General features: G+C 37.8%; 1 protein-coding gene and 2 pseudogenes across 1 annotated transcript; 2 read left to right on the forward strand and 1 right to left on the reverse strand.

Annotated features, from left to right (window-relative positions):
* Positions 1-5317: 5317 nt before the first annotated feature.
* Positions 5318-26136, reverse strand: LOC132170503 (hydroquinone glucosyltransferase). The gene is given in 3 exon segments (XM_059581501.2): positions 5318-6031; positions 6034-6105; positions 25378-26136. Coding segments are annotated over 3 exon segments (1434 nt in total). The 5' UTR covers positions 26035-26136; the 3' UTR covers positions 5318-5326.
* Positions 15538-18102, forward strand: LOC148589768 (uncharacterized; annotated as a pseudogene).
* LOC132169308 (uncharacterized) lies at positions 18411-23814 on the forward strand (annotated as a pseudogene).
* Positions 26137-27366: the final 1230 nt, after the last annotated feature.

Raw genomic sequence — 27366 nt, forward strand, 5'->3', positions numbered from 1 at the left:
GTCTGGTGAGCTTGTCATCTCTGCATCAAGATCAGTAGTGTCGGGGAGCAAATCAAATGAGACATTAGTGAAGATAGGAGAAGAATTAGAGGGACTAGTAGGAAAAGACTCCATATCACTAAAGAACCTATGTTTCCAAAAAGTGATGTGCCGCGAGATGTGGAGCCGTTTGGAAATAGGATCATAACAACGATATCCTTTGTGTTCAATGCCATACCCAAGAAAACAATATAGGCGAGAACGAGGTTCTAATTTTGTTCGTTCATGGGGTGGAAGAAGCACGAAACAGACACAACCAAAGATGCGGAGCGATTGGTAATCAGGGGGAGAACCATACAGGAGTTCATAGGGGGACCTATTTAAGGTAGTGGGAGACGGGACCTTATTAATAGTATAAACAGCGGTAAGAGCGGCTTCTCCCCAAAAGTATTCAGGGATAGAAGCAGATAGGAGCAAAGCCCTAACAATGTCTAAGATGTGCCTGTGTTTACGTTTAGCACGACCATTTTGTTGAGAAGTATTTGGGCATGAGCGATGGGGAAGAGTGTCATTTTGTTTGAGAGTAGTAAGGAAGGTAGATTCACGATATTCCATGGCATTATCAGAACGAAAATTTTTTATGTTTCGGGAAAATTGGGTTTGAACCATCTGTTGAAATTCAGAGTAAATTTTTGGAAGTTCAGATCGATTTTGTAAAAGATAAAGCCATGTGTATTGAGAATAATCATCCACAAAAATGACAAAATAGCGGGATCCACCCATGGTGGGAATAGGCGCAGGGCCCCATACATTAGAATGCACCAAATCAAAAGGAGCAGAAGAAACAGATGCACTATTATTAAAAGGTAAAGCACTTTGTTTTCCAAGTTTACACGCAACACAATCAAATGACTCAGACTCAACAGACCCTAACTGACCACTTGTAGCTAAAGAACGAATACAAGAAATAGATGCATGTCCTAAACGAGAGTGCCATAAACTGAGGGTGGTAGAGGGAGACCGAGATGGAGTGGCAACAGACACAGCAGGAGGAAGATGGAGTAATGAACGCTCAAACAGACATCCAATCATACGGGCGGTCCCAATTAGTTGCCCCGTTTGTGGATCTTGCACATCACAACCTTGGTTAAAAAAGTGCAGTTCTAAGCCAAGTTCACAAAGTTGACCAACAGATAAAAGATTTAACGAGAGATTAGGCACCAAGTATGTATCAGACAAAGAGAGTTGATGAGTAGAAACAGACCCGATGTGACTAACATTAAGATGGGAACCATTAGCAGTGTAAATGGTGGTAGGCTTAGGTAACACAGATTTGGCAGAAAAGATGGAGGAATTCGGTGTCATGTGATTACAACAAGCAGAATCAATATACCAAGAAGAATTACTTGGTGTGGTGGACATGGCGGTATTAAGATTGGACTTAGATAAAACCTGATGAATGAGAGCTTCAATTTCTGCAGGAGAAAGGGTACTGGGTTGGAGTGCAACATCGGTGTAAGACATATCTGATGTATCAGTATGAGTTACCGCAGCAGCCTTATGACTAGGAGCTCGATGATTCCCACGAGAGAGCCTTTTTCTACATTCACTATACCTGTGGCCAAATTTCTGACAATAGTGGTACTGGATATTCCGATTGGATGAGGAAGACCCGACAGAAATAGAATTAGGGGCTCGCGTATTGCGGGATGCAGTGGCCATGACCATCTTAGAGGTGTGTAACTTCATAGTGGCGAATCGGGTCTCTTCTGAAACAAGTTCACTAAGAGCACTGTCCAAGGATGGCAGCAGTGAGCAGTGAAGAAGAGAAGCTCGAGTATGCTCAAACTCATCTCGAATTGCTGCAAGAAACTCAGCTAGGCGCATGCTATCGCGAAAAGTGATGTATTCATAGGCATCAACCATATTCCTCCACTTAGGCTCACATAGTGCTCATTGATTCCAAAGACAAGTCATTTGTGAATAAAAATCAGTAATACTCTGACCTGGTTCCTGACGCATGCGATGAAGCTTGGTCACAATCTGAAACCGCTGAGCAAGGTCGATAGTGCTGTAGCGCTGAGCTAACATGTCCCAGACATCTTTGGCATTGTCAAGATTGCCAAATGTCATGCTAATGGAGACAACACAAGTGTTGGAGAACTAAGAGATAATCCTGTAATGGATAATTTTCCATGTGCGGAGGCGGGTAGAGATAGCCGTAGCAGGTTCCTCTTCTCCAGCAAGAGGTTTAGGTTCTTCACCAGAAACATACTCCCAAAGACAATGTCTTTTGAGCCACCTACTCATATTTTAAGACCAAGCTAGATAATTGGAGTCATCGAGAATAATAGGGATAGGTTGAGAAATATCTTTGGTGTTTGGGAGAGTGGTAGTAGGTATGGCCATTTTTTTTTTTTTTTGGAATATAAGCCGGTGTGGTTGGGTGTAGGATAGGTTCTATGAGCCTGGTAAGAGGATCGAATCTGGTGTGGCCGAGTGTATGATAGGGGATATGAGCTTGTTTTTAGGGGTTAGGATCTGGTGTGGCTGAGTGTATAATAAGGAATATAAGCTTGGTTAAAAAGGGGCAAAGTCTAGTGTTGTTGAGTGTATTACAAGTCTGAGGGCTCAAAAATAAAAAATAATCTAGTGTGGTCGATTGTAGTGCAACTAGGTGAGCTCAAAAAAATAACTTACAAAGGTGGCAGCGCGTGGAGGCACGCGGTGGCTCCTGGTGGCGCGTGCTTCAACTGGTTTGACAGATCGACAACCTCCGATCACGAATATGTGATTCGTTTCTGAAAACGGCTGACAGGGGCGGCCCGTGGTGGCCTTAAACGGTGCGTGCGGAGGTTCAAAATTACATAGAAAGTTGTGGCGGCACATGGGATCTCCTGGTGGCATGTTCTTTTGACAGGCCAATAGATCGGCAGCCTCGGATCTGGATTCAGGAGCTATTTTTCTGAAAAATGGCTGACTGGGCGGTGCGTTGTGGCCAGAGGTGGCTCATGAGGCACGTGAATAGTGACACAGACACTTACGACGGCGCGTGAGAGCGCGTTGAACTTCAGAATGACGATCAGCGAACTCCACAGGATAGATTAGACCTTTTTGAGCCTGTTGGTATAATAGTTATACCAAAACAAGATCGAAAAAACCTTTAAATTGCGTGAAGAACGAACTGACTTCCTACTTCTCTAGAGAAGACCAAAACTTGGCTCTGATACCATGTTAAAATAAACTAGAGAATATAGGGATAAACTGAATATTGTATTTCTGTGTGATTTGAACTGTATACAATGAAGCCTATTTATAGTTGAATAAGGACAAATAAAATAAGAAATACAATCATGGAATTAATGTACAATATTACAGAATAATATCAATATATATACAGGAAAAATATATCAAATCAGCAATAATGGTGATTATCAGAATATATTCTAACACACTGCATGTCACGAATTTGGTTTCAATTTTTTTTCCCTCAATTGATTTATAGAATTTTGATGGTGATTTTGGGGTTCTTTGGGTCTTAATTGCATTGCTTATATATATATGGAAAATGCTAAAGGCCCAACTATTTTGCCCAACTTTGGGCCAACTTTTGCCTTATTTTTTAATTTTAAAAAAATAAAAATAAAAAATGAAAAAAATGTGCGAACTCTATAGGAGAGATCAGACCTTTTTGAGCCTGTTGGTATAATAGTTATATCAAAACAAGATCAAAAAAAGCCTTTAAATTGCGTGAAGAACGAACTGACTTCCTACTTCTCTAGACAAGACCAAAACTTGGATATGATACCATGTTAAAATAAACTAGAGAATACAGGGATAAACTGAATATTGTATTTCTGTGTGATTTGAACTATATACAATGACGCTTATTTATAGTTGAATAAGGCCAGATAAAATAGGAAATACAATAATGAAATTAATGTACAATATTACAGAATAATATTAATATATATACAAGGAAAATATATCAAATCAGCAATAATGGTGATTATCAGAATATATTCTAACACACTGCATGTCACGAATTTCGTTTCAATTTTTTTTCCCTCAATTGATTTATAGAATTTTGATGGTGATTTTGGGTTCTCTGGGTCTTAATTGCATTGCTTATATATATATGGAAAATGCTAAAGGCCCAACTATTTTGCCCAACTTTGGGCCAACTTTTGCCTTATTTTTTAATTAAAAAAAATAAAAATGAAAAATGAAAAAAATGTGTGAAGCAATAATTTTTTTTTGGTCCTTCTTTTATTTGGTATTTTTTAAAAAATAAAAATTGGTATTTTTCTTCATAATAGTGTTAATTTTTTTAAAAAAAACAAAAAAATGGCATTATTATGAAGAAAAATACATTTTTTTTTTTTAAAAAAAATACCAAATAAAAAGAAGGACAAAAAAAATATATTATTGCTTCACACATTTTTTTTTTAATTAAAAAATAAGGTAAAAGTTGGCCCAAAGTTGGGCAAAATAGTTGGGTTCCTATTATCCCTCCAACTAATAACACCAAGATAACAGTTTTCTCCGAGCTTGTCTCTGCCCTCTCCTTTCCAAGCTGCCTTTGGTCCCCTTCCATTACTGCCTCACCCACCCCATCATCTTCATTCACTCCTCCCCAGCTGCTTCACCATGAATAGCCCCCAACCAGAATCCGACCACATAAATACTCAAACACATAATTGTCTATTTAACGACATCAAACTCATTAATAAATTAAGCAGGATTAAACCCAAACTTTAAATTTAAAAATGAGTTTTAAGGTTCTTTAAAATCTAAAAAGTTTAACTTTCCTCAAATTTGACATCTTTCCTGTTACGTGTTTGTAAAATAATTCACGTAACTGCCTGTCATCTAACCATGTCGATCACAGTAGCCTATACATCTTGCTTTTGTTGCATTAATTACCCACAACTTTCTACGTGCGAGCAGTCATTTTTCTTTAAAGATTAGTGCTCAAGCAGAAAGTTTCTCAACGTGTAGCAAAATTTGTCATAAAGGCCAATAAATTTGGAGGGTTTTTTTTTAAAAAAAAAAAAGAAAAAGAAACAAATGCACTCGTGGACCGTGGTTTCACTTTGCACCGAGAAAATTAACTTTAAGACATAAGCGGCCATCACTATAAAAGGGTCATCACAACTCTATTCAAATCTGGGACCAAACTACATGTATCTGGTTCCATGTGCCACTCCTTGCATTATATTTATAGAATCTAGTTGTCGCAAACACAAAACGTACTCGGTACTCGCATTTTGAAAATATCAAAAAGAAAGTTTTCAAAAAGGAATTCGAGAAAGTGAGAAACAAACCACATTTAATTTACTGCTTACTACTTTTCTTTGCTACTCTTCCAGATCTGAGCCACCTCCGCTAGTGATTTTGTTGACAACCCTTCTTGGCTCAAAGCCCTTTCAACTGCATTCTTTACTTCTTTCATTTTGCTCCTTAGCAATTTTCCTTCTTCTCCCTCAATTACCCCTCTTGCGTAGTTTGCAATATCTTTGTGTCCCACCAGGCCTTTATCATTGACTTTGACCCTCAAAGCAACCTTCAAATCATCAGCTAACAGTACAGAGTTCATCCTTTGCTCCGCGTAGAGTGGCCATGCAATCAACGGTACGCCATGCAGAATGCTCTCCAGGGTTGAATTCCACCCACAGTGGCTCAGGAACCCCCCGGTCGAGGCATGCTTTAGGATTTGCACCTGAGGAGCCAAGGAGGGCACCACTAGACCCAACCCTTTTGTCCTCTCCAAGAACCCGTCCGGTAGAAAAGCAAAAGGATCATATGCGCTTTGTCCGCTGAAGTAAGCGGCATCCGCAGCTTTCTCATTTGGGCTCCTAACAACCCAAAGAAATCTCTGCCCGCTCATTTCAAGTCCTAAGGCCAATTCATGTAGCTGCTCATGTGAAAGCGTCCCACCGATTAACACTGAATTATTTGGCTGCTTATCCAACCACCTCAAACACTCGGAACCTTCAACCCCATGGTCTGAACCGAACTGAACAAGCGGTTCAACTGTGTAAACAGGTGGCCTGCCCTCTTTCCTTCCATCAAAGCTTTAAAACAATCGGGTTCTAACTCCATAAAGCTATTAACCATAATTCACTATAAGAAATTTACTCATCAGGGGCGACTTATTAGGGGCGACTATAATAGTTAAATATTAGTGTCCACATCAACGTGGACGCTAATAATGGGTCGAAAGGTTGAATATTAGCGTCCACTTTACAGTGAACGCTAATAAGTCGACTCTAATATATACGCAAGAATTATTCAAGGGGCGGGAAAAATATAAGCGGCCAAAAAAAAACTTTTACGCTAATAGTGTACCAACAAGTGGACGCTAAAAGCTGGCAAAATATATATATATATATATATATATATATATATATATATATATATATATAGCGTCCACTTTCAAAGTGGACGCTAATAATTAAGCATTAGAGTCGACCCTAAAGATTAGGAAGAAAAATTAAAAAAATAAAATTGCTGACCAATAGGGTTGACTAAAAGTTGACGCTCAAGACCCATTATTAGCGTCCACTTTCTAATACTTAAGCATTAGGGTCGACTTTAATGGCCCCTAAAGAGTAGGTAGAAAAAAAAATATATATATTGCTGACCAATAGGATAGACTAAAAGTGAACGCTGAAGATCCATTATTAGCGTCCACTTTGAAAGTGGACGCTAATACCTACTCTTTAGGGTCGACTTTAGTGGACCCTAAAGAGTATGTAGAAAAAAAAAAAAAAAAAAAAAAATTGCTGACCAACATGGTCGACTAAAAGTGGACGCTGAAGACCCATTATTAGCATCCACTTTAAAAGTGGACGCTAATACTTAAGCATTATGGTCGACTTTAGTGGACCCTAAAGAATAGGTAGAAAAAAAAATAAAAAAAATAAAATTGTTGACCAATAGGGTCGACTAAAACTGGACGTTGAAGACCCATTATTAGCGTCCACTTTGAAAGTGGACGCTAATACTTAAGCATTAGGGTCGACTTTAGTGGACCCTAAAGATTAGGTAGAAAAATAAAAAAAAATAAAAAAATAAAATTGCTGACCAATAGGGTCGACTATAAGTGGGCGCTGAAGACCCATTATGAGCGTCAACTTGGAGAGTGGACGCTAATACTTAAGCATTAGGGTCGACTTTAGTGGACCCTAAAGAGTAGGTAGAAAAATAAAAGGGGAAACTTCACTTACCCCCCTATACTTTCGTGTTTTTTGCTGACACCCCCCCATTGTTCAAAACCTCTTACTTTGGTGTATCAAACTTTCGTTTCCTTTCAAATACCATCCTACCGTTAGCTTTTGACCTTTCTACCCCTAATTTTTTTTAAAAAAAAATTATTTTTAATAAAAAATAAGGGCACGATTGTAATTTTCCAACCTTTCCGTTAGCATTTACTGTTAAATCCTAACGGAAGGGGCAAAGTGAAAGGAAACGAAAGTTGGATACATCAAAGTGAAAGGTTTTGAACAATGGGGGGGGGGGGGGGGGGTGTCTGCAAAAAGCACGAAAGTATAGGGGGGGTAAGTAAAGTTCCCCCAAAATAAAAATAAAAATAAAAAAATAAAATTGCTGACCAATAGGGTCGACTAAAAGTGGACGCTGAAGACCCATTATTAGCGTCCATTTTGAAAGTGGACGCTAATACTTAAGCATTATGGTCGACTTTAGTGGACCCTAAAGAATAGGTAGAAAAATAAAAAATATGTGGGGTGTGAGGGAAAGTGACCTAAAATAGGTCATGTGGTGTGCTGTCCGAATGCACTCGATCGCACACACGGTGCGATCGATCACATTCGACCAAGGGTGTGCATGGTGATTTTGTTATTGCGATCGAATGCACCCAAGGTGCGTTCGATCGCAGTAACAGAATGTTCCAAGCCAATATTCGATTACTGCGATCGATCGCAATAACAGAATGGCTCAAATATATATATAGAAAGTGTATATATATATATATATATATATATATATATATATATATATATATATATTTTATTGCTGCCCAATAGTGTCTACTAAAATTGTATATATATCACTGCATTATTTAAAATTTTCAAATAAAGTGACACAATATGCACCGTTAAATATAACAAAATAACATTTTAACCGTAAAATAAAAGCTCTCCCTTTCACTTATTCCATATGTACAGTTGTTTCAATATATATATATGTGTGTGTGTGTGTGTGTGTGTGTGTATTTTTTTTTTTAAAAAAAAAAAAAAGAAAAATTCTTCTATTTCAATTCCATCCTCCTAAAGAAAGATTTTAATTTGTATATATTTGCCATTTGGTTAGGAGTTACATTTGGAGGATAAAGTTTTCATTTGGACTAATTTGAAGAGTTAATTCCCATTTCATAATTCATATTAAATTTTACAGATCTAATAGTGTATATATATTATATGATGAATATATTGATACCTTATGGAAAGATTTTACACTGTTAAATATAACAAAATAAAATCTAAACTGTAAAATAATTCCTCTCAGTTTTAAGTGAAAATATATTGATACCTTGCAATTCAACAACCGGCCGTGTGCAAATACGGGGTCATTCCCATAAGAAAATACAAAAGCAAGTAAAAAGAAACAAAACTAAAGACAAATAAAAAGATTAACTTAAAACATACTATACAAAATAAAAAGGGTAAACTATGGGGTGCCTCCCATGAGCGCTAAGTTTAACGTCTTTAGCCAGACGGTGGTCCCTGCTTACTGTTGTCCAGAAGATGATGCTCCTGTAGGTGGTGGTGGCAACCGGCTGAGAATGGACTGCATCAATTCTTCTAAGGCGCCTAGGCGTTTGTCCATCAATTCTTTATTTTCTCGAGCCTCCTTTCTTTGGCCAGCCAACTCTCTCCGAAGGCCCGCTATTTCTTCACTAAGTGAGCGGTTTCGTGCTTCACAAAAAATTGTCGGGGCCTCCTCCTCAGCTGCCTCTAAATCAACTACAGGTTCATCTTCAACCATCGGCTCGGCCTTATACTCTTCCGCACTAGCTACTGGTGCTGGAGCTACCCGGGGCATGTGGGAGAGGCTTTTCTTCCATTGGGGAATGTCAAATATATGAGTAGTAGTGACTGGCTCATCAACTGCGGTACCCTTGACGCCTTTCTTCCAGAGGATGTAGGAGATTAAGTATGGGAAAGGAAACCCCCATGAATGTGTGGACTCTGCTCCTCCAACGTGCACCCCATTCCAAAATTTGTGAATTTGGTTCCAAATTATATCGGGAATGGAGTACCAAGCACCTTTATGGAAGGTGTAGAGTGCTTGAAGAAATTGATCCTGCCTCTGAGTTTTGTGCCCCAAGGGAAAAGCATTACAGTGTAATACGGAGTCCACAAACCAAAGCCGTTGAGGTAGCTTGGATTAGCTGCCGGCATTATGGTGGGCATCGGCATATATCCCTTCGCACATGTCCTCAATGATTTCCGCCACATAGAATCTGGCCGGTTGCTCAGCAAGTTGTGCGGCTTCTGGAGGGTGCTCATCATTGCATTGAAGGGCAGCGGCAATGTAGGCCCGTGTTACGTCAGTAGCTTTGCCTTGCACTTTGGAAGAGAGGGCAGCCAGCCTGTTGCAGTCATGAGACAGGTGGGCATAAAACTCGATCACCAATTTTCTGTAAGCAGTGGAGGTGACCAGCTTGAAAAGCTTCTTGAGCCCCCGTCGAACTCGGCGACCACCCATTGAGTCGCCTCAAGATTTTCAAAGTATTCGCGAATGGCGACGGTGGTCTCAAATAGCAACTCCCGCTCCTCAAAAGTGGGCGGGGGAGAAATGGCTCGGGTATCGGACCCTCGGGAGGACGAAGCTCGAGTTCTTGGCATGATGAGCTTGATTGGGGACTTTTGTCGAACACCTGGTGTGCACTAGAGATAGCCAACATTGCAAAACAACGCAACTCCGCTCAAAACCCCCTGCAAAAACACCAAAATCCAACCACAAGAAAGCAATGTGGGTGGATGAACACCCACAATTGCAGAAATATGAGAAAATAAACAAACAAAAAAAAAGGTTGCGAAAGTGATCGTGGTTGGGGTGTTGATGGTAATAGGGAACGGCGTGTAAAGTAGAGGTAGTGAAAAGTACCTGGTATGGTTGCCGGAGAAGAGAACCGTGTGGTGGCTGTGTGGTAAAGGTGATGAAAAATGGTGGACGAGTGGTTGTGTGCTTTGGTTGTGCCGGGGGTGCGTGGGTGCTTGGAGAGGTGTACGGCGCAGGGGAAGAAAAATATGTGGGGTGTGGGGGAAAGTGACCTAAAATAGGTCACGTGGTGTGCTGTCTGAGTGCGCTCGATCACACACATGGTGCGATCGATCGCATTCGGCCAAGGGTGTGCGTGGTGATTCTGTTATTGCGCTCGAACGCACCCTAGGTGCGATCGATCGCAATAACAGAATGGCTCAAATATAAAAATTTTATTTCTTTTTTTTTTAATTTTTATTGCATAATGTACAACAACTTCAATCATGATATGATCAAATGATTGATCAAACTTGAAACAATTGAAATTGAAGGTTTGGTCGAATATCCAATCAATCATAATGAATTAGTTCGATTGATCGTGATAAGATCAAATGATTGAAACAAATGAAATTGAATGTTTGATCAGACATCCGATTGGTCTTACCTAGTGCATTCGTTCGATCGATCGTGATAAGATCAAATGATCGAACAAAATTCAAACAAATTAAATGTTCGATCGAACATTGAATTGAACTCTAAGCATTTTATATTATATTAGTGCATTACTTAAATTGATCGGGATTCAATCAATAAAACTTGACATGATTAAAGGTTCAATCAAACATCTGATAAAATCAGTTCTGATCGATACTATTACATATTAGTCTGATCGATCGTAATGGGATCAAATGTTCGATCAAACATCCGATCGATCATAATAAATTAGTTCGATTGATCGTGATATGATTAAATGATCGATCAAACATCTGATCGATCCTAATGAATTAGTTCGATTGATCGTGATAGGATCAATCGTTCGATCAAACATCTGATCGATCATAATGAATTAGTTCGATTGATCGTGATAGAATCAAATGTCCGATCGATCCTACTGAATTAGTTCGATTGACTGTGGTATGATCAATTGATAGATCAAACTGGATACAATTGAAGGTTCAATCGAACATTCAATTGAACTATTAGCTTTTTATATTATCTTAGTACCTTAGTTACATTGATCTTATATTACCTTTGGATTTTATATTATTTTATAATTAATTATAAGATAAATATCAACTTAATGATCTTTATCATAAAAATTTATTAAACGGAAATTTTTAGTTAATATTATAATAATAAAAACATATTATAAGAGAAAATTTTAAAATAAATAAATAAAAATTAAAAAATTGGAAGTATATTTTTTTTTTTGGAAAAATATAAAAAAAGCCACCCAAAGTACCAGTCATTTGCAATATAACCCTCCAATGTTCAAAAGATACTAAAGTAGCCTCCCGAACTACCAAATTGTATAAAAATGCCACTTATTTTTAATATTCCTATAATACCCCTATTATTTTAACAAATAAATAATAAAATAATTGAAAAAAAAAACGAAACAATTTTTTTAAAAAAAAAATACAAGAAAACCAATGGGTGAATAAAAACAAAAAAAGAAAATATTTTTTGGAATAAATAGTAAATAATTAGTCATTGTAGTTGGCATAAATTACAAATTCCTTCATATTTTATTAAAGTAAAATCAAAGATTTGACAATTTTTTAAAAATACAAGAAAACCAATGGACGAATGAAAACACAAACAAAAAAAAGAAAATGTTTTTTGGAATAAATAGTAAATAATTAGTCACTGTAGTTGGCATAAATTATAAATTGCTTCATGTTTTATTAAAGTAAAATCAAAGATATGACAATTTTTTTAAAATAGAAGAAAACCAACAGACGAATAAAAACACAAACAAAAAAAGAAAATGTTTTTTGGAATAAATAATAAATAATTAGTCACTGTAGTTTGCCTAAATTACAAATTACTTCATATTATATTAAAGTAAAATCAAAGGTACAAAATTTGATTTCAGGGAATAAACTATTTTTTTTTAAAATATCTAAAGAACCATACATTTGATTTTACTTTGTTAAAAGAATAGGGGTATTATAGAAATATAACAAAATAAGTAGACTTTTTGATACAATTTGGTAGTTTGATAGGCTACTTTAGTCCATTTTGAACATTGAAAGACTATATTGCAAACGGCTAGTAGTTTAGAGGGTTTTTTTATTTATTTATATTTTTCTCTTTTTTTTTTTTTTAAGAAAATACCTCAAGTATTGAGCTGCACAAAATAGTTTACCGCCATCTATTAATAGATGGCGGTAAACTGGCGGGGGTTCTAAAATTCTCGGAACCCATTTTTTCACCAAATCCCACACCTCCTGCCAATCGTCTTTCACTCTCACTCTCTCCCTCCCTCTCTCTCGATCTCTCGATCTCTCACTCACTCCACGCAAGTTTCTCTCTCTCCGACAGCTCTCTTTCCAGCGCACCTCTCTCACTGCCAACTCTCACTCCGGCGAACTTAATGCTCTCTCGTAGCTCTCTCAGGTATGAGTTTCTCCTAAACGCTTGCAAACCTTATGCCTCTCAATCACTCAAATAGTATCCATGAATTGTGATTTGAAGACATTAAGTATTTGGGTACTTCATCTCTTCTTCTCTTTCTATTTTTTCCCTACATAACTGATTGGTTCCATTCAAAAACTGCCGTGGACCGCTAAATTCTTCTAAATTTGTTGGAACAAATTAAAAAAAAAAAAAACGAATTGTAATGGGTACTCAGTTGCTATTACTCTGTTAAAGCAAGGAACTCAGTTTCTATTTTTTTGTACGAATCAGTCAAATTGTTTTGGGTCTTTTTTGTTTTTTTGTTTTTTGTTTTTTTTTTTAACTCTCTACTTCTGGGGTAGTTTAGGTTTCAGAAGAATTTTTTTATTTTCTGAAATATCTGTAAATTGTTGTATCTTTTCCTGCTGAGTTGCGTCTTGTTTCCTGAGATGTTTTTGGTTGGCTTTTGTTGGTTGTGGTTTCTCCTTTTGAGGCTGGTTTCTAATATCTGGTGGTTGGTTTTGTGTTTCAGCTTGTTTCTGGTTGTTAAGAAAGAAAGTTTTTACTCATAAAAAATAAAAATAATAATAAAATAATAATAATAAAAAAGAAGAATAAAATTGAAATTATGTCAAGAAGAAAAAAGTATTTACTCCAAAGCATAAACTCCATGTTTTCCTTCGTGAATGCCTATATATAGGCCATTGTCTCTCATTATTCTTCTTTAGGGTTTTAAGAATTTCCACCAATACTTTCTAATTTACTGAAGTGGAGATTCATTCCTCAAGTTTGTTGGGAAGGAATGCATAGCATAAGTAGATAGTTGTTGAGTGTTACATCTTTACAAAAGTGCACTTAAATCCTTATCGATAATTTGAGTCGTGGACCATCGGGCCTTCCAATTATGGGTTGCCGACCTTCTAAGCTTTTTGGCTGTGGGCCGTCAGGCCATTGGTGGGTGACCTAGCGAAAAGTCGTAGATAACGAAGCCCTATAATAAGTTCTAACCTTATACAATTGTCTTTGATATGGTACATTTGTGCCGCTTCAATATTCATAGTAATATATACATAGTCATTGATTTAGGATATAATTTGCATGCTTTAGAAAGTTAATTAGGAATGTCTCTGCTTGTGGGAAATAGCTTTTCATTTTAGGGGTTTTGATCCTCTTCCTAGTTTGAGAACCAAAGGGGAGTCATGACTTCTATAAGTTTTAGTTTTAATTTTTTTAGTAACTGAGCAAGCTTTTACACTCAACACACACACACACACACACACACACACAAATCAAGCCCTTTAGTTCCATCATGCTTTCTAGATGTCGTTATCTGGGTGGAAATCAATGAGGAAGAATGGCGAGGACACCTAATCAAGGATGAGTTCCACTAATTTCTAATATGGTGTTGTGCCAACTTTATCACCAGAATTGTACAATCCTATGATTATTACCAATAACTAGTCCACTATTGTGCTATCTACCTACAGCACCACCCTCCTCAACTGCACCATCTCATTGTGTTCATTCATGTTGCTGTGTGGTCCCCCACCCTTGAAAAGAAAAATGTAGTGCATGTAGATATTTTGGTAAGAAAATAGTCTATGCTGTAGGTGTTAAGATAAATATTTTAACAAGAAACAGGTTAGTTATATCTTGCTAGAGTTGGTGTTTTTTAAGATAACAGGTGGAGTGGGTGATCTTTTGAATTTTTAATATAGTTACCAAATGTTATCTTCAAAATTTCTAATATAGTTATTGTATGCATATTATGCTTCTTAAAGACATATGTTTATTCTTTGGCCTTATTTATGTGAGCCCCATCCAACCAAAAAATAAAAAAACTCATCTTGAGAGATCTTGAGATCACTTGATGGATCTGAGTTTCAGATATTGAGGTTTGGCCATTATAGGAAGTAGTCCTATTGATCAATCTTAGAATATGAATAATGTGGTCATGTAGCTGGTTGCTAGCAAGTCATGTTTGCATTGCTATTAAGTTTGTTCCTTTTGTTTTTTATGGCATTGAACGCCTATCTACGATCGATCGCAGATTACTCTGATTCTCATTTTGAGCTTCTAGTATTGCGATCGATTGCAGATTACTCTGATTCTCACCTTGAGCTTCTGGTACTGCGATCGATCCTACGATTGATCCTGCGATCAATCGTAGTTTACTCTGATTCTTACCTTGAGCTTCTGATCCTGCGATCGATCGCAGATTACTTTGATTCTGAACTAGACCTTCTGGTACTGCGACCGATCCTGCGATCAATCGCACTTGACCTGCGCTCAATCCCCTGAGGACATGCTTTAACATATATAAACACATATAATCTTTTGTAGTTCCATTAAACCTCTTTTCTTCTCTTGTGGTTGTATTAAACCTTACTTCTTCTCTTATTATTACTTTTAGATTAGTATTAAGTCTTATTCTTATAATAGGATTATGTTATTAATTTTCTAGTTCACATCAACTTATGTTATCAAAGTTGGTATGGATTATGATTGTATTGTCTTTTCTATTTAAGTTCAATAAGGAAGCAGCACAGTAAACTTGAAACAAGACAACATTCTATAATAAATATCAAAGCTAACAACAATACTAAAAAATGTAAAACTGTCATTGAGCTAAACTAGTAAATAAATTACAAATAGAAATCTGTTCTAAACTAGTAACCCACTTCTAGAATATTTTGTTAGGTAACATCGCATTGAGCTAGCATCATTTCGTGAATATTTGTTCTAAACTAGTAACCCACTTCTAGAATTCTCTCATTACCCATGCTCCTTTTAAACTTTCCCTCCCTTAATATTTGAGATCAGACTTCCCATTTAATCCTCTTAATTCTTAAGAATCTGACCTTCTAATTCCCTTGTGTGCGTACATGTACGTAACAAATAACCTCTAATAGGGACATCAATATGGATAGGAGTTGGATGCGGGAAAGTACTCGATGTTCAAAGCGATTTCAAAAAGGTGTGGAAGAATTCATGGGAATGGCAAATAAATCAGTCGATTCACGTGATATGACAAAGTGTCCATGTCGTGATTGTGCAAATCGATATTATTGTCATATTAGCAAGGTGAAGGGTCACTTGTATATGAATGGATTTACTCCGACATACACTCGATGGATATTTCACGAGGAAGAAGATCATTTTAGGGTAAACACTTCTACAAACATGCACACACATACAAGTGAAATGATGGAGGAGGTTGATGCAATTGAAGAATTGTTAGACGATGTATGTATGGGGACATTTGTTGATGCTAACATCGGAGAATCCTCTACTTCACAGGGCCCCACAATAGATGATCACGAACAAACAAGCTCCTTCTACCGATTATGGGAAGATGGTTTACGAGAACTTGATCCAGGCTGCAAGAAATTTACACAAATTGCTTTTGTACTGAAGATGCTTCATATAAAGGCGTTCTGCAACATGAGTAACAAGGCGTTTGATATGATGATTGACTTGATAAAGATGGCCCTCCTAGATGGAGAGACATTGCCACACTCGTATAGAGAAGCAATACAGTTTAGGCAACACTTGAGATTCGGTTACAGTAAGATACACGCATGCAAGAATGGTTGTGTGCTTTTTTGGAAAGAACATGCAGACAAAGTGGTATGCCCAAAGTGCAACAATTCAAGATGGATTGATGGCAAAGGCAGAAAAAGTAATATTCCTCAAAAGGTCTTATGATATTTTTCAATAAAATCGAGGTTACAACGGTTGTTTATGACAAAGGAAATGGCCAAGGAAATGCGGTGGCACAAAGAAGGTCGAGAAGATGATGGCAATACTCTCAGACACCCCGCCAATTCTATTGTATGGAAAGAGTTTCATAAAATACATGAGTGGTTTGCAAGTGATTCCCGCAACTTGCAGCTTCGTTTAGCAAGTGATGGTTTCAACCCATATGGTAATATGACTACAACATATAGCATATGGGCAGTAATGTTAACGGTGTACAATCTCCCACCGTGGATGTGTATGAAGAGTCCAAATTTGATGTTGTCCCTTATTATCCCTGGGCCTTTAGATCCTGGAAAGAATATTGATGTATATTTGCGGCCAATGGTTGGTGACTTGAAAGATTTATGGAATGAAGGCATACACGTGTACGATGCATCAAAGAAAGAGACATTTCAATTGCATGCGACATTACTATAGACTATAAATGATTTTCCCGCATATGGAAAATTATTTGGGTGGTCTACAGATGAAAATCTTGCATGTCCAATATGTAATAAGAATACATCGTTCAGGTACTTGAAGTATGGACATAAGGTGTGCTTCATGTGTCATCGTCAGTGGTTTCCTCAAGAGCATCCATGGTGCAAAAGAGGAGATTTGTTCGATGGTACAGAGGAGCATAGATTGGAACTTGAAGAATTGTCTGCAAGTCAATTGTTGAAACAACTAAGGGATGCTGAGGGTTTACAATTTGGAAAAACAAGTGGGAGAAAGAGAAAGTACACAGATGTTGTGTTGAATTGGAAGAAGAGAAGTATTTTCTTTGAGTTGCCTTACTGGTCAAGCTTGAAACTACGTCACAATTTAGATGTAATGCATATTGAGAAGAACATATGTGAAAGTATCTTAGGTACATTGATGAATATTGATGGGAAGACCAAGGACACAGTCAAGGCACGAAGAGATTTACAGTTGATGGGTATACGTAAAGAATTGCATGTGCAGCCAAATGGTGAAGCTTATAGGATGCCACTTGCGAAGTACACCTTGACAAAAGATAAGAAGAGGAGTTTATGTGAGTGGTTGAAAGGTGTTAAATTTCCTGACGGGTATGCATCTAACATTGGTCGATGTGTCAACAAGCTTCCTAGTAAAATTTCGGGTATGAAAAGCCACGATTGGAATGTCTTCTTACAGCGCTTGCTTCCTGTTGTAATTCGAAATTTCTCTACGTCGGAAATACGAACAACATTGACCGAGTTGAGTACCTTTTTTACGCAGTTATGTGAACAGACGTTGAAAGTTGATATCATGAAACAAATGAAAGTCGACATTGTATTAATTTTATGCAAAATGGAAAAAATATTTCCGCCAGCTTTTTTTGATGTTATGATCCATCTAGCACTTCATTTACCTCGGGAGGCCGAGCTTGCCGGTCCTGTACAAAACCGTTGGATGTATCCGTTCGAAAGAGAACTTGGAAGATATAAGAAATGGACGTGTAACAAAGCGCATCCAGAAGGGTCTATTGCTGAGTGTTACCTAGTTGAGGAGAGCTTGACCTTCTGTTCCAGGTATCTTTGGGGGATTGAGACAAGATGGAACCGTGAACGGAGAAATGTTGATGTTGATATTGTAGAAATGAGCAAGCACTTGGATGTATTCTCCCAACGAGTTCGGCCGTTAGGAGCAGCTAAATTAGTAACACTGGATACTAATGATTTTGGTAGGGCACGATGGTATATGCTTACCAACTGTAATGAAACGACCTCATATTTGGAGTAAGTTTAGTAATGGTCTTTGTGTTTTACTTGTTATGACATGTTATAATTTTAGCGTTGATGATCATTTATCAATACGTTTATTTTTCATGCAGTGAACATTATAATATGATCAAAAGAGAAGGCGGCCGTGACATTGAAAAAAAAGCATAAGGCTAACTTTGAGCGTTGGTTCCATAAACGTTTATACAATAGTGGGCATACTGCAGACAATGGCTCAAAACAATTATATGATCTTGCATGCGAGCCTGATCGTCATGTTAGATCGTATAGAGGTTGCATCGTGAATGGGGTTAGATACCACACGAAAGAATGTGCAGAAACTCGTACTATCCAGAACAGTGGTATTTCTGTTTCAGGTGAGGACGAAACCTCAATAACGGAGTATTATGGTGAGTTAAAAAATATTCTAGAGTTACGTTAACCTGGCCAAAATCTTGTGTACTTGTTTGAGTGCAATTGGTGGGACACTGGGAGTGCAACAGGAGTACGAATGGACTAAGGCTTCACGATTGTGAATACTTCTCGTAAATGGTGTGAATCCGACCCGTTCATTTTACTTGGATGATCCTAAATTGGGTGGTAATTGGAAAGTGGTGCAGAAGTGGATCAATAGAGACATCTATGATATTCCAACAGTACAAAAAGGAGAGAATACAGAAGATGACCAAAGACTCAATGATGACGTATACCAGGAAGGTGAATGTGTTGGGGGTAATATGGTCTTTGTTGATGAAGCAAATGTTGATGCCTCCACTCAATTACGTAGAGATGATGCGACAATAGCAATTGATGAATTATATATTTAACTTGATGCAAGCATGTTTGCCAACGATAACTTGCCGGACGAGGACCATAATACAAACTTTGATGAAGAAGAGGAGTTATGTAGCGACAACGATATAGACTCTGAACACGAACAATCATTTTCAAGTAACAGTGATACAGATTCTGAATATGAATCTGATGATGAAATGTGTTGAACATAAGCTCACATTTGGTGTAAGTACAAAGTGTATTAGCATATTTAATGAAGTTGATGCTCTCTCTCTCTCTCTCTCTCTCTCTCTATATATATATATATATATATATTGTGGTGTTTTTTTTTTTTTTTTACTAGCATGATTATTGTATGTTTGTCAAAAATATTGAACATGCTATATGGTTATAATTTGACTAATATAATTTTTTTTGGTTTTTGAGTTGTTAGCAAATTGATCATAACAATGACAACAATAGGACGCAAATGTGTTCTAGCAGCACGAGGCCGAGGCCAAGGTCAAGGTCGGGGCCTTATTGACGAGCATGAGAGTCCGACTCCCAATTCTAGGTTTGGTGATACAGATATGCAAATGTCGCCCTCGCCCCCCCTCCTCTCCCTCTAGTCAGTGGATGGGCATCCTTCGCACAAGTTTAATAATCCTATTCACTCAGTGGCAGGATTGGATTCACAGGGAGCCGCCCTTACTGCATCTTGTAAGTTCATGAATTATATGTTTATAAAATGTTATTTTTGTATTATTTTGGTTTATTATAGGCATTTAACAATATACTTTTCCAAATATAACTTACTACGTTACCATGTTTTGCGTAACAGCTACCACGTTTGTCCGAAGTGTAAGGGGTAAGGCCAAGTGTAAGAAGTTGAGTGACCACGTACTTAAGAATGGTCCCTTAGTGCTAAACATCCCAAATAGACATCGGGCACTTGTAGGCGAGAATGCATCATGGTTTGCAAGCAAGATTGGGGAGATTATTCGTAACATGTGTGAACTCCATCACAGTGAATGGAAGAAGGTCCCAGCTGAGGAAAAGAGCAAGTTGTTATTCCATGTTCAGGTATGAATATCAATGTAATGTTTAAGAATATGTTTCGTATGAAAAAGTAATGTGACACATTTTTTACCATTGTTTTCTTATCTATTATGTATCAGTCAAACTTCGCACTGAATATGGGAGGATGCGAGCACATCAAAGCTGTTGAACATAAATTAGGTCGTGCATATGCTAGGCTTCGTTCGAACTTGTATAGGGACCACTACAAGAAATATTTTGAAGGCATTCATAAAGACGATGATGAGGGGATTGCCAAGGCTAAGGCTATTAGGAGGGAAAACGTGCCAACAGGGTATATTCCTGAGCAATGGAACCTAATATGTGACTCATTTGATGACACTAAATGGAAGGTAAATATATATTGTTATACTGATTAGAAAATTCAGATTGATATAATTTGCATGCACTTGAAGACATTTTATGAATAATTGTGTTTTTTTTTTCTCTCCAAATTTCATAGGAAAAGTCTGAACGAAATATAAAAAACAGAAACAAATTGGAAACAGAGCACACAGCTGGGACTTGTTCATTTGTCAACGTCATTTACAAAAAGGTAAGTATCTCGTAGCATAATTTCCTGAAAGTAACATTATTTAGTGTAAACTTTGATTATATGTATTATGTGCAGGAACAAGAAACAAAAGTGAAGCTCAATCCTGTTGAACTATATGAGGCTACCCATACAAGAAAAAAGGATAAAGAGTTTGTGAACGACAAATGCAAAAGTCTATATGTAAGTAAATGTTTACCTCCGATCATTAAGTTGAATGCAAAAGTCTATATGTAAGTAAATGTTTACGCTCCGATCATTAAGTTGATTAGTGAAGAACATAAATAATAAACTTGCATGAAGTATATATTAAACTAAGGCCAACTATGACTTGTGTAGCTTCAGATGCAAGAATTAACAACCAGTGAGGCCTTAGAGGAAGGCAATGTGGAGGGAAGTGTGGAGGACCGAATACAAGTAATAGTCACACAAGTGCTAGGGGGCCGACGATCTGGGCATGTTAGAGGAATGGGATGTGGTCTTATTCCTACCCTTTTAAGTACTTCATCTCAAGCGTTCGCCCACTTCGACAACCATGACGAGTGTAGGAAAAGACAAGAAGACACTCAAAGCAAGCTTAAACAGACTAGAATCAAACTTCATCAGTACAGGGAAAATCTGCAAGCCAACGTTGAGGAAACGAACCAATTGAAAGCCACTATTTAGTTCTTAATGTCACGTATTGGAGGGTTAGTGAAACTTTACCTATGCATTAATTTTACTAAAACACATATACTAAGTAATCGTTAAAAAGCTTATTGATCATTATATGAAATTCTATTCTTCTTAGGTCGGGAGGGTGCTTGATTGGAGGTGAATCAAGTGAAGCCAACAATTGAGGGAGCTTTGGAATAACCATTTATTTAGGATGTACTTTTTCATACCATCTATTTGGGATATATTTTTTGATACTATGTATTTGGATAGTTGTTGGTACTTTCTATTTGCTACTGTGTATTTGAGTATTTGTTGATCGTGATCTGTTTGGTAATGTATATTTGTTGGTATTTTTTATTTGGTTTATATTATGTTAAGATATTCGCAAAATTTTTGGTTCAAGAACTTTTGAGTTAATAAATCTCCCTTAACATGTTTATCAAGCTTAAAGAACTTTGAGTAAACAATGCAAGGGAGTAATAATATTTTTCAAAATTTTCTTTTTAAGTGTATGCAGGATGACAAGAGTACAAAAAAGTTAATCCACCCAAGCAGGTTCTCACTTTAATATGTTTCATGAAGAAACACATGTTTAGTATCTCTTTCTCTATCATTTTGGGTTTCATTCTCATTGTTTTTGATATTATATATTGGTTCATTGTGGTAGATTATTCAAATTGCTTATGAGGATGAATTGGCAAGGAAGAGGATGCAGATAAGTACTTTATTTTGGGTTCTGCAATTTTGCTGGCTATGGATTGTAAAACATATATTTAATAGTTTTCTCCCTTGGCAAGTTTGGTTCATGGGGCAGTTCTCACATATTTTTGATGATTTTGATGAGGTTAGTCATTTTGAGTTACGTTTCTTGCGGGCATTTAGATTAGTTTGAAGATTGTTGTCTGATGTGGTGAAGTAGTGTTAATGCATAGTAGTCTTCTCCAAAAGGTGTTAAACTTTTAAAGTTTGCCAGTATTTGTGGTTTTCGGCTTGTGTTTCCGATGATAGGTGTCGTTTTGTAGTTTTAAGCCATTATTCATGATATGTTTGGCCTTTATATCATATCATTTTCATAATTATAGGATAAAGAGGTATAAGATCATATAAAATTCAAAAATCACCATTTTTTCCCTTGACATTCTCAACAAAATAATGGAGAATCTGAATTTTCGCTTTTTTCTTTTTTCTCTTTCCATTTTCTCTTGGTCTCTTTTTCGACCCCATAGATACTACTATTTTGTGCTTTTTCTTCTACTACGAGTTGTGATTTGTTGTGTGGCAAAATGAACTACGTTATGTTATGTTATGTTTGTCCCCAAAGTCTGATTTCGTCGAATATGTAGATGTAGCTATCCACCCTCAATTATAGGGTCATTTGCATTCTGTGCGTAAATAAAATAATTTTGCTAACAACACTTAACTCTAGATTAATATGCAACGTCCACTACACCATCCAAATTAGGGTTAAAATTAATGTAATAGTGGGCAGATGAATGGTGGACTGCACTAAGCTGTCAAAATTAATAGATTAGTGCATTTTAATATGTAATGTCCTCCCTACATCATCCCCCAACTAATATGTTAGTTTTGACACTCATTTGGAGAAGGTAGATTGGATATTGAATGACCCCATAGTTTAGGGTAGATAGCTGAACTTAACCATTTCATTTAGTTTCAAGAAATTTGATTGGTTATGCTTGTTATTTTCATTTCAGGTTCCTAGCATAGAGATTGACAAAACCCCTCCCAAGTTCTTCACACATTGGGATCCAGACTCTAAAATGTTTACGGTTAGTTTGTTTAATATTTGCTCAATTGCTTCCAATGTTTTTAGATGTGATTTGGCACAAAGATTGACAGTTTGATTGAACAGTCTACCTGGTTTGAGTTGTTTATAAGTCACTGGACTAAAAACCTTCTATAACCTAGACATGTCATTTGATTGTCAGTGGGTCAGCTCTTGGTCTTAATTCTCATTGTAGCTCTCTCTCTCTCAATTTATTTTGGCACCTACTGACGCAACCAAGTAGACCAACTTACCTGCTGGTTGAATTGGGCTGGACAATCTTTTCTTTCTCTTTCATAGGCCACTTGCTAGTCTGGTTAAAATACACTGAATTTTCTTTTTTCAAGCTTTTTTGTTGGTCTCTTCCTGCTAATGGTCTGTTCTTGCTAATGGTAACTTATCTGACCCTTTTTTTTGTGTCTGTCAATGTGAAGTTGCAATTATATTTTAAAATCAAGCCACCAAAGGCAAACAAACCTCAACCTGCCCCTGCAGCCAACGGCACAGCGGCCCCTGGTGTCCCACCAAGGCCTTTTCCACCACCACCCCAAGGTCCATCCCCACCACTTCCTCCAACGTAAGGAACGCCACCTGGTGCACCTCTTGGAAATCCTTCTAGAGCCCCTCCTCAAATGCCTGCTTCATTCCCACCACCACCTCCTGTAGCAAATGGCCCTAGGCCCATGCCTCTCGATGGGACTCCACTTGTCCCTCCCCCACCTCCTGTTGGTAGCGGCACGATGGCGAATTTCACTCCTGGTACTAGGCCTCCAATGCCTCCCTCACATGGTTTTCAAGCCCAACAGATGCAAGGCCGGGGTGTTCGTCCACCACCACCACCTCCTAGCATGGGGCAACATGTCTTCAGGCCACCCTCATCTCAATAAGCAATTCTCTATGTAGTAGTTGCACCAGAACTGTGTTCGACTACTCTGCTTCAATATGTAGCTACGTCCAAGCTGGTACTTTGAAATGTTTATTTTGCTATATGTCTTTAAAGCTTTGAGTATCTTTGAGACTGTAGATATAATATGATTGCCCTCACATGTTTGCTATTTGTTCTCTCCCTCTCTCTCTCCGTCCCTCTCTCATAGAGGAAGCTAACGTTTATTGTAACTGGCTTAGGACTCACTAGCTCATAGATAAGTACCAAGTTAGCACTTATGAGTAAGTGCTTCAATATTACTAAGGGACACCAAACTTATGCTAATGAATGGGTGGCTAGAGTTCTTTTTATTCTTGATTCTCTGGAATAATGGAAGATAAATCTTACTATTTCAGACAACCAACCTTAACAATTTGTCAATCAATTCAAAGAGTTCAATAAAAGAGGAGGCTTTCATGTGAACAAGCATGTCAGAAGGAAAAAAAAAAAGAAAAAAAAAAAGAAAGCTTTAAACGGACTATATGTACATTGATGTTTTGAATTTTTTAGCCACATATATCTTTAGTTTCACTCAAAACAGAGTACAATATTTTTACTCTTGCCATGATTAATATTGTGGTAGAAATATTGTGGTTAGGAGTTAGCCGATATATGTTACTGATACCAGTGTTCCCTAGTTCTGCGATCGATCGCAAGTGGAGTGCGATCGATCGCAAAATATCAAAAACTTACTAGTTTCGCAATCGAACGCATGCCCACTATGCGTTCGAGCGCAAAATATTGAAAATCCACTGGTCCTGCGATCGATCACACTCCAAGTGCGATCAATCGCAAAAGGTCAAAAACCTACTGGTTCCGCGATCGAATGCATGCCCAATGTGCGTTCGAGCGCAAAATGTTGAAAACCTACTAGTACTGCAATCGATCGCACACGATTGTGTGATCGAGCGCAGATTATTTTTATTTTTATTTTTTAGGACCATTACTAATAGTTAACTATCAGCGTCCACTTTAGGTTGGACGCTAATAGTTAATTTTTTTAAAAAAAAATTAGGAGCATTAGGGTCCACAAAGTGGACGCTAATGGTTAACTATCAGCGTCCACTTTGGCCTGGACGCTGATAGTTAATTTTTTTTTTAAAAAAAAAATTTTAGGACCATTAGGGTCCACTTTGTGGACGCTAATGGTTAACTATCAGCATCCACTTTGGTTTGAACGCTGATAGTTAATTTTTTTAAAAAAAATTTTTAGGACCATTAAGGTCCACTTTGTGGACGCTAATAGTTAACTATTAGCGTCCACGCTAATGGTTGACTATCAGCGTCGACTACGGCTTCCGTTTACATCACCTTTAGGGTCAAAACATTGCTCCTTTTAGGGTCGATAAAGTGGACGCTAAAAGTGATCATTAGGGTCGACTTTAAGTGGATGCTGATAATCACACATTTTATCATTAGGGTCGGACGATTAGCGTCCACACTTTTAGGGTCCAAAAGTCGACGCTGTTGTCAACAGTGTCCACTTTAGGACTTTTAGGGTCGACTCGAAGTCGCCCCTAAAGACCTAAATTCTTGTAGTGATTCCAGCAGCTAGAGGGTATCGCTTGGCTATGCGTAGAATCCCTTTATAGGACTTATTCTTTCTATCTTGAAAGGGGTCTGCCAGATCGGACCCATGGATCAGCACACAGCCAGGTAATTTGACCGGTTCAAGCAAGTCTCCGTACTTACAAGAGTATGTTCCATCAAGCTCTGGTAGACAAAACACCAACGACAAAAGCATTGCAGTTGAAGTGAAGAAAACGTAGGAAGGAACACCGAATTCTTTGGCCACATCAAAGGCGCTCGAACCAAATAAATCAACCACCAAAGCCACCAGCCGAGTTGACTTGGCTAAGACCTTGAAAGAGTCTCGTAGGGCAGGGAGGGACCGAGTCAGGGTGAGTTCGATCCGAGTCAAGGTCTAGACGTCCTTAGGGAGGTCTTCAATGCTCACAGGTGGAAGAAATATGGAGGATATGGCGTTGGGTAGGTCTTGAAGGACAGCTTGCTGAGGTTTTATGGGTGAACAATCTGCGGGGATGAAGAAGGTCACGAGGAAATTGTGGTGGACAACAAGTCGCTTAGCGAGCTCAACGAGTGGGATGAGATGGCCCATCCCTGGTGTGGCCACAATGGCTACGAGTGGTGGTGGTTCCTGTTGGGTGCGTTGCACTTGCATGGTGGGTTTAGTCCTTGAATGAGAGGAAAAACTTAGCAGGGAGATATGGAGATCAGGCTTAGGTAGCTAGCAAAGCAAAGAAGTATTATATAGAAGGATGAGTCATTGAGTTAAGAGTTGGAGTTTAATTCTTGAGTTGAAGTTGCAGGCAGGTGAGGGTACGTCATACAAGTTCATGAATCACGTAGAGTGAGGCAGGCTCCTGTTGGTACGTCGGTAGGTGTGCGTGATAAAGGCGAAACAAAGCCATTGCTATTAAGCATGTAAATGAGCCGAGCCGAGTAAAGCCGAGCTTTGCTAAACTCAGACCGGCTTATTCAGGAAGACACAAAAATGAGCCGATTTCGAGCTCGAGCCGAGCTTGAAACCCCTGGCTCAAGATCGACTCGATGACGAATTTGACACACTTGGGATAGTACTCGGGATTGCGAAGAGCACTTTTGAGCCGAGTCGAGCCCTCGATTGGCTCGAGCTCGAGTTTGAAACTAAAGTTTCGAAATCGTGGAATCGATCCCGAGCCCAAGCTCGAGCTCGGTTAACAAGCCTCTCGAGCCTTAAATGGGTAGCTCAGCTCGATTAAGGCTCGTTAAGATTAATAGGTAAGAGTATTCTAAAACATTTAAAATTCAACAATGAATCAGGTTTATTCCAAATGCCAATTACAAATCAGGTAAGATTCATTGGATCAAGTAAAATTCATGACAAATATAACAAGGTCATGACCCATTTTTCATGGGAAAACCTACAACTCAATAACTTACAAATTACAATTGCAGAAATTATAAACACCTAAAATTACATGCTTGCAGGACAAGTATATCAGGGCCTTACAAATTACAAGAAACTTCAAATTGAAGAACACAAATTAATTTACAAACATAATTACAAACTGAAGAATTACAAATCAAATTGAAGAAATTATAAATGACTGAAATGAGTCAAATGACCAAAAGGCAAAATTCATCTAAAGAGACTACTCTTCGACCTAGCCACCAACTGCCCACACCAGTCCACACTGCATTCAATGAAAAAAGAAAGGTGTTAAATGTTTTTAACTCCCTTCCAAGATGTCAAGGGAGCTTTATCACTTAAGATTGAGTAATTAGCAAATATTCAAAAAACAGATGAGTAAATGCACATAAAATTAAACATTGCAAAATGTTAAGGATATCAGGATATGTGTAATGTATACTGACCAGTCTGACCGTGACCCATACTACAATCCATGAAAAGAAAAAAAAAAAAGTGTCAACCGTTTTTAACTCCCTTGCAAGATGTCAAGGGAGCTTTATCACTTAAAAGTTAAGATTTAGAAATAAAACAAAATTGGGA

Source organism: Corylus avellana, chromosome 1, assembly GCF_965113065.1.
Source record: "Corylus avellana chromosome 1, dhCorAvel1.hap1.2, whole genome shotgun sequence".
NCBI lineage: Eukaryota > Viridiplantae > Streptophyta > Magnoliopsida > Fagales > Betulaceae > Corylus > Corylus avellana.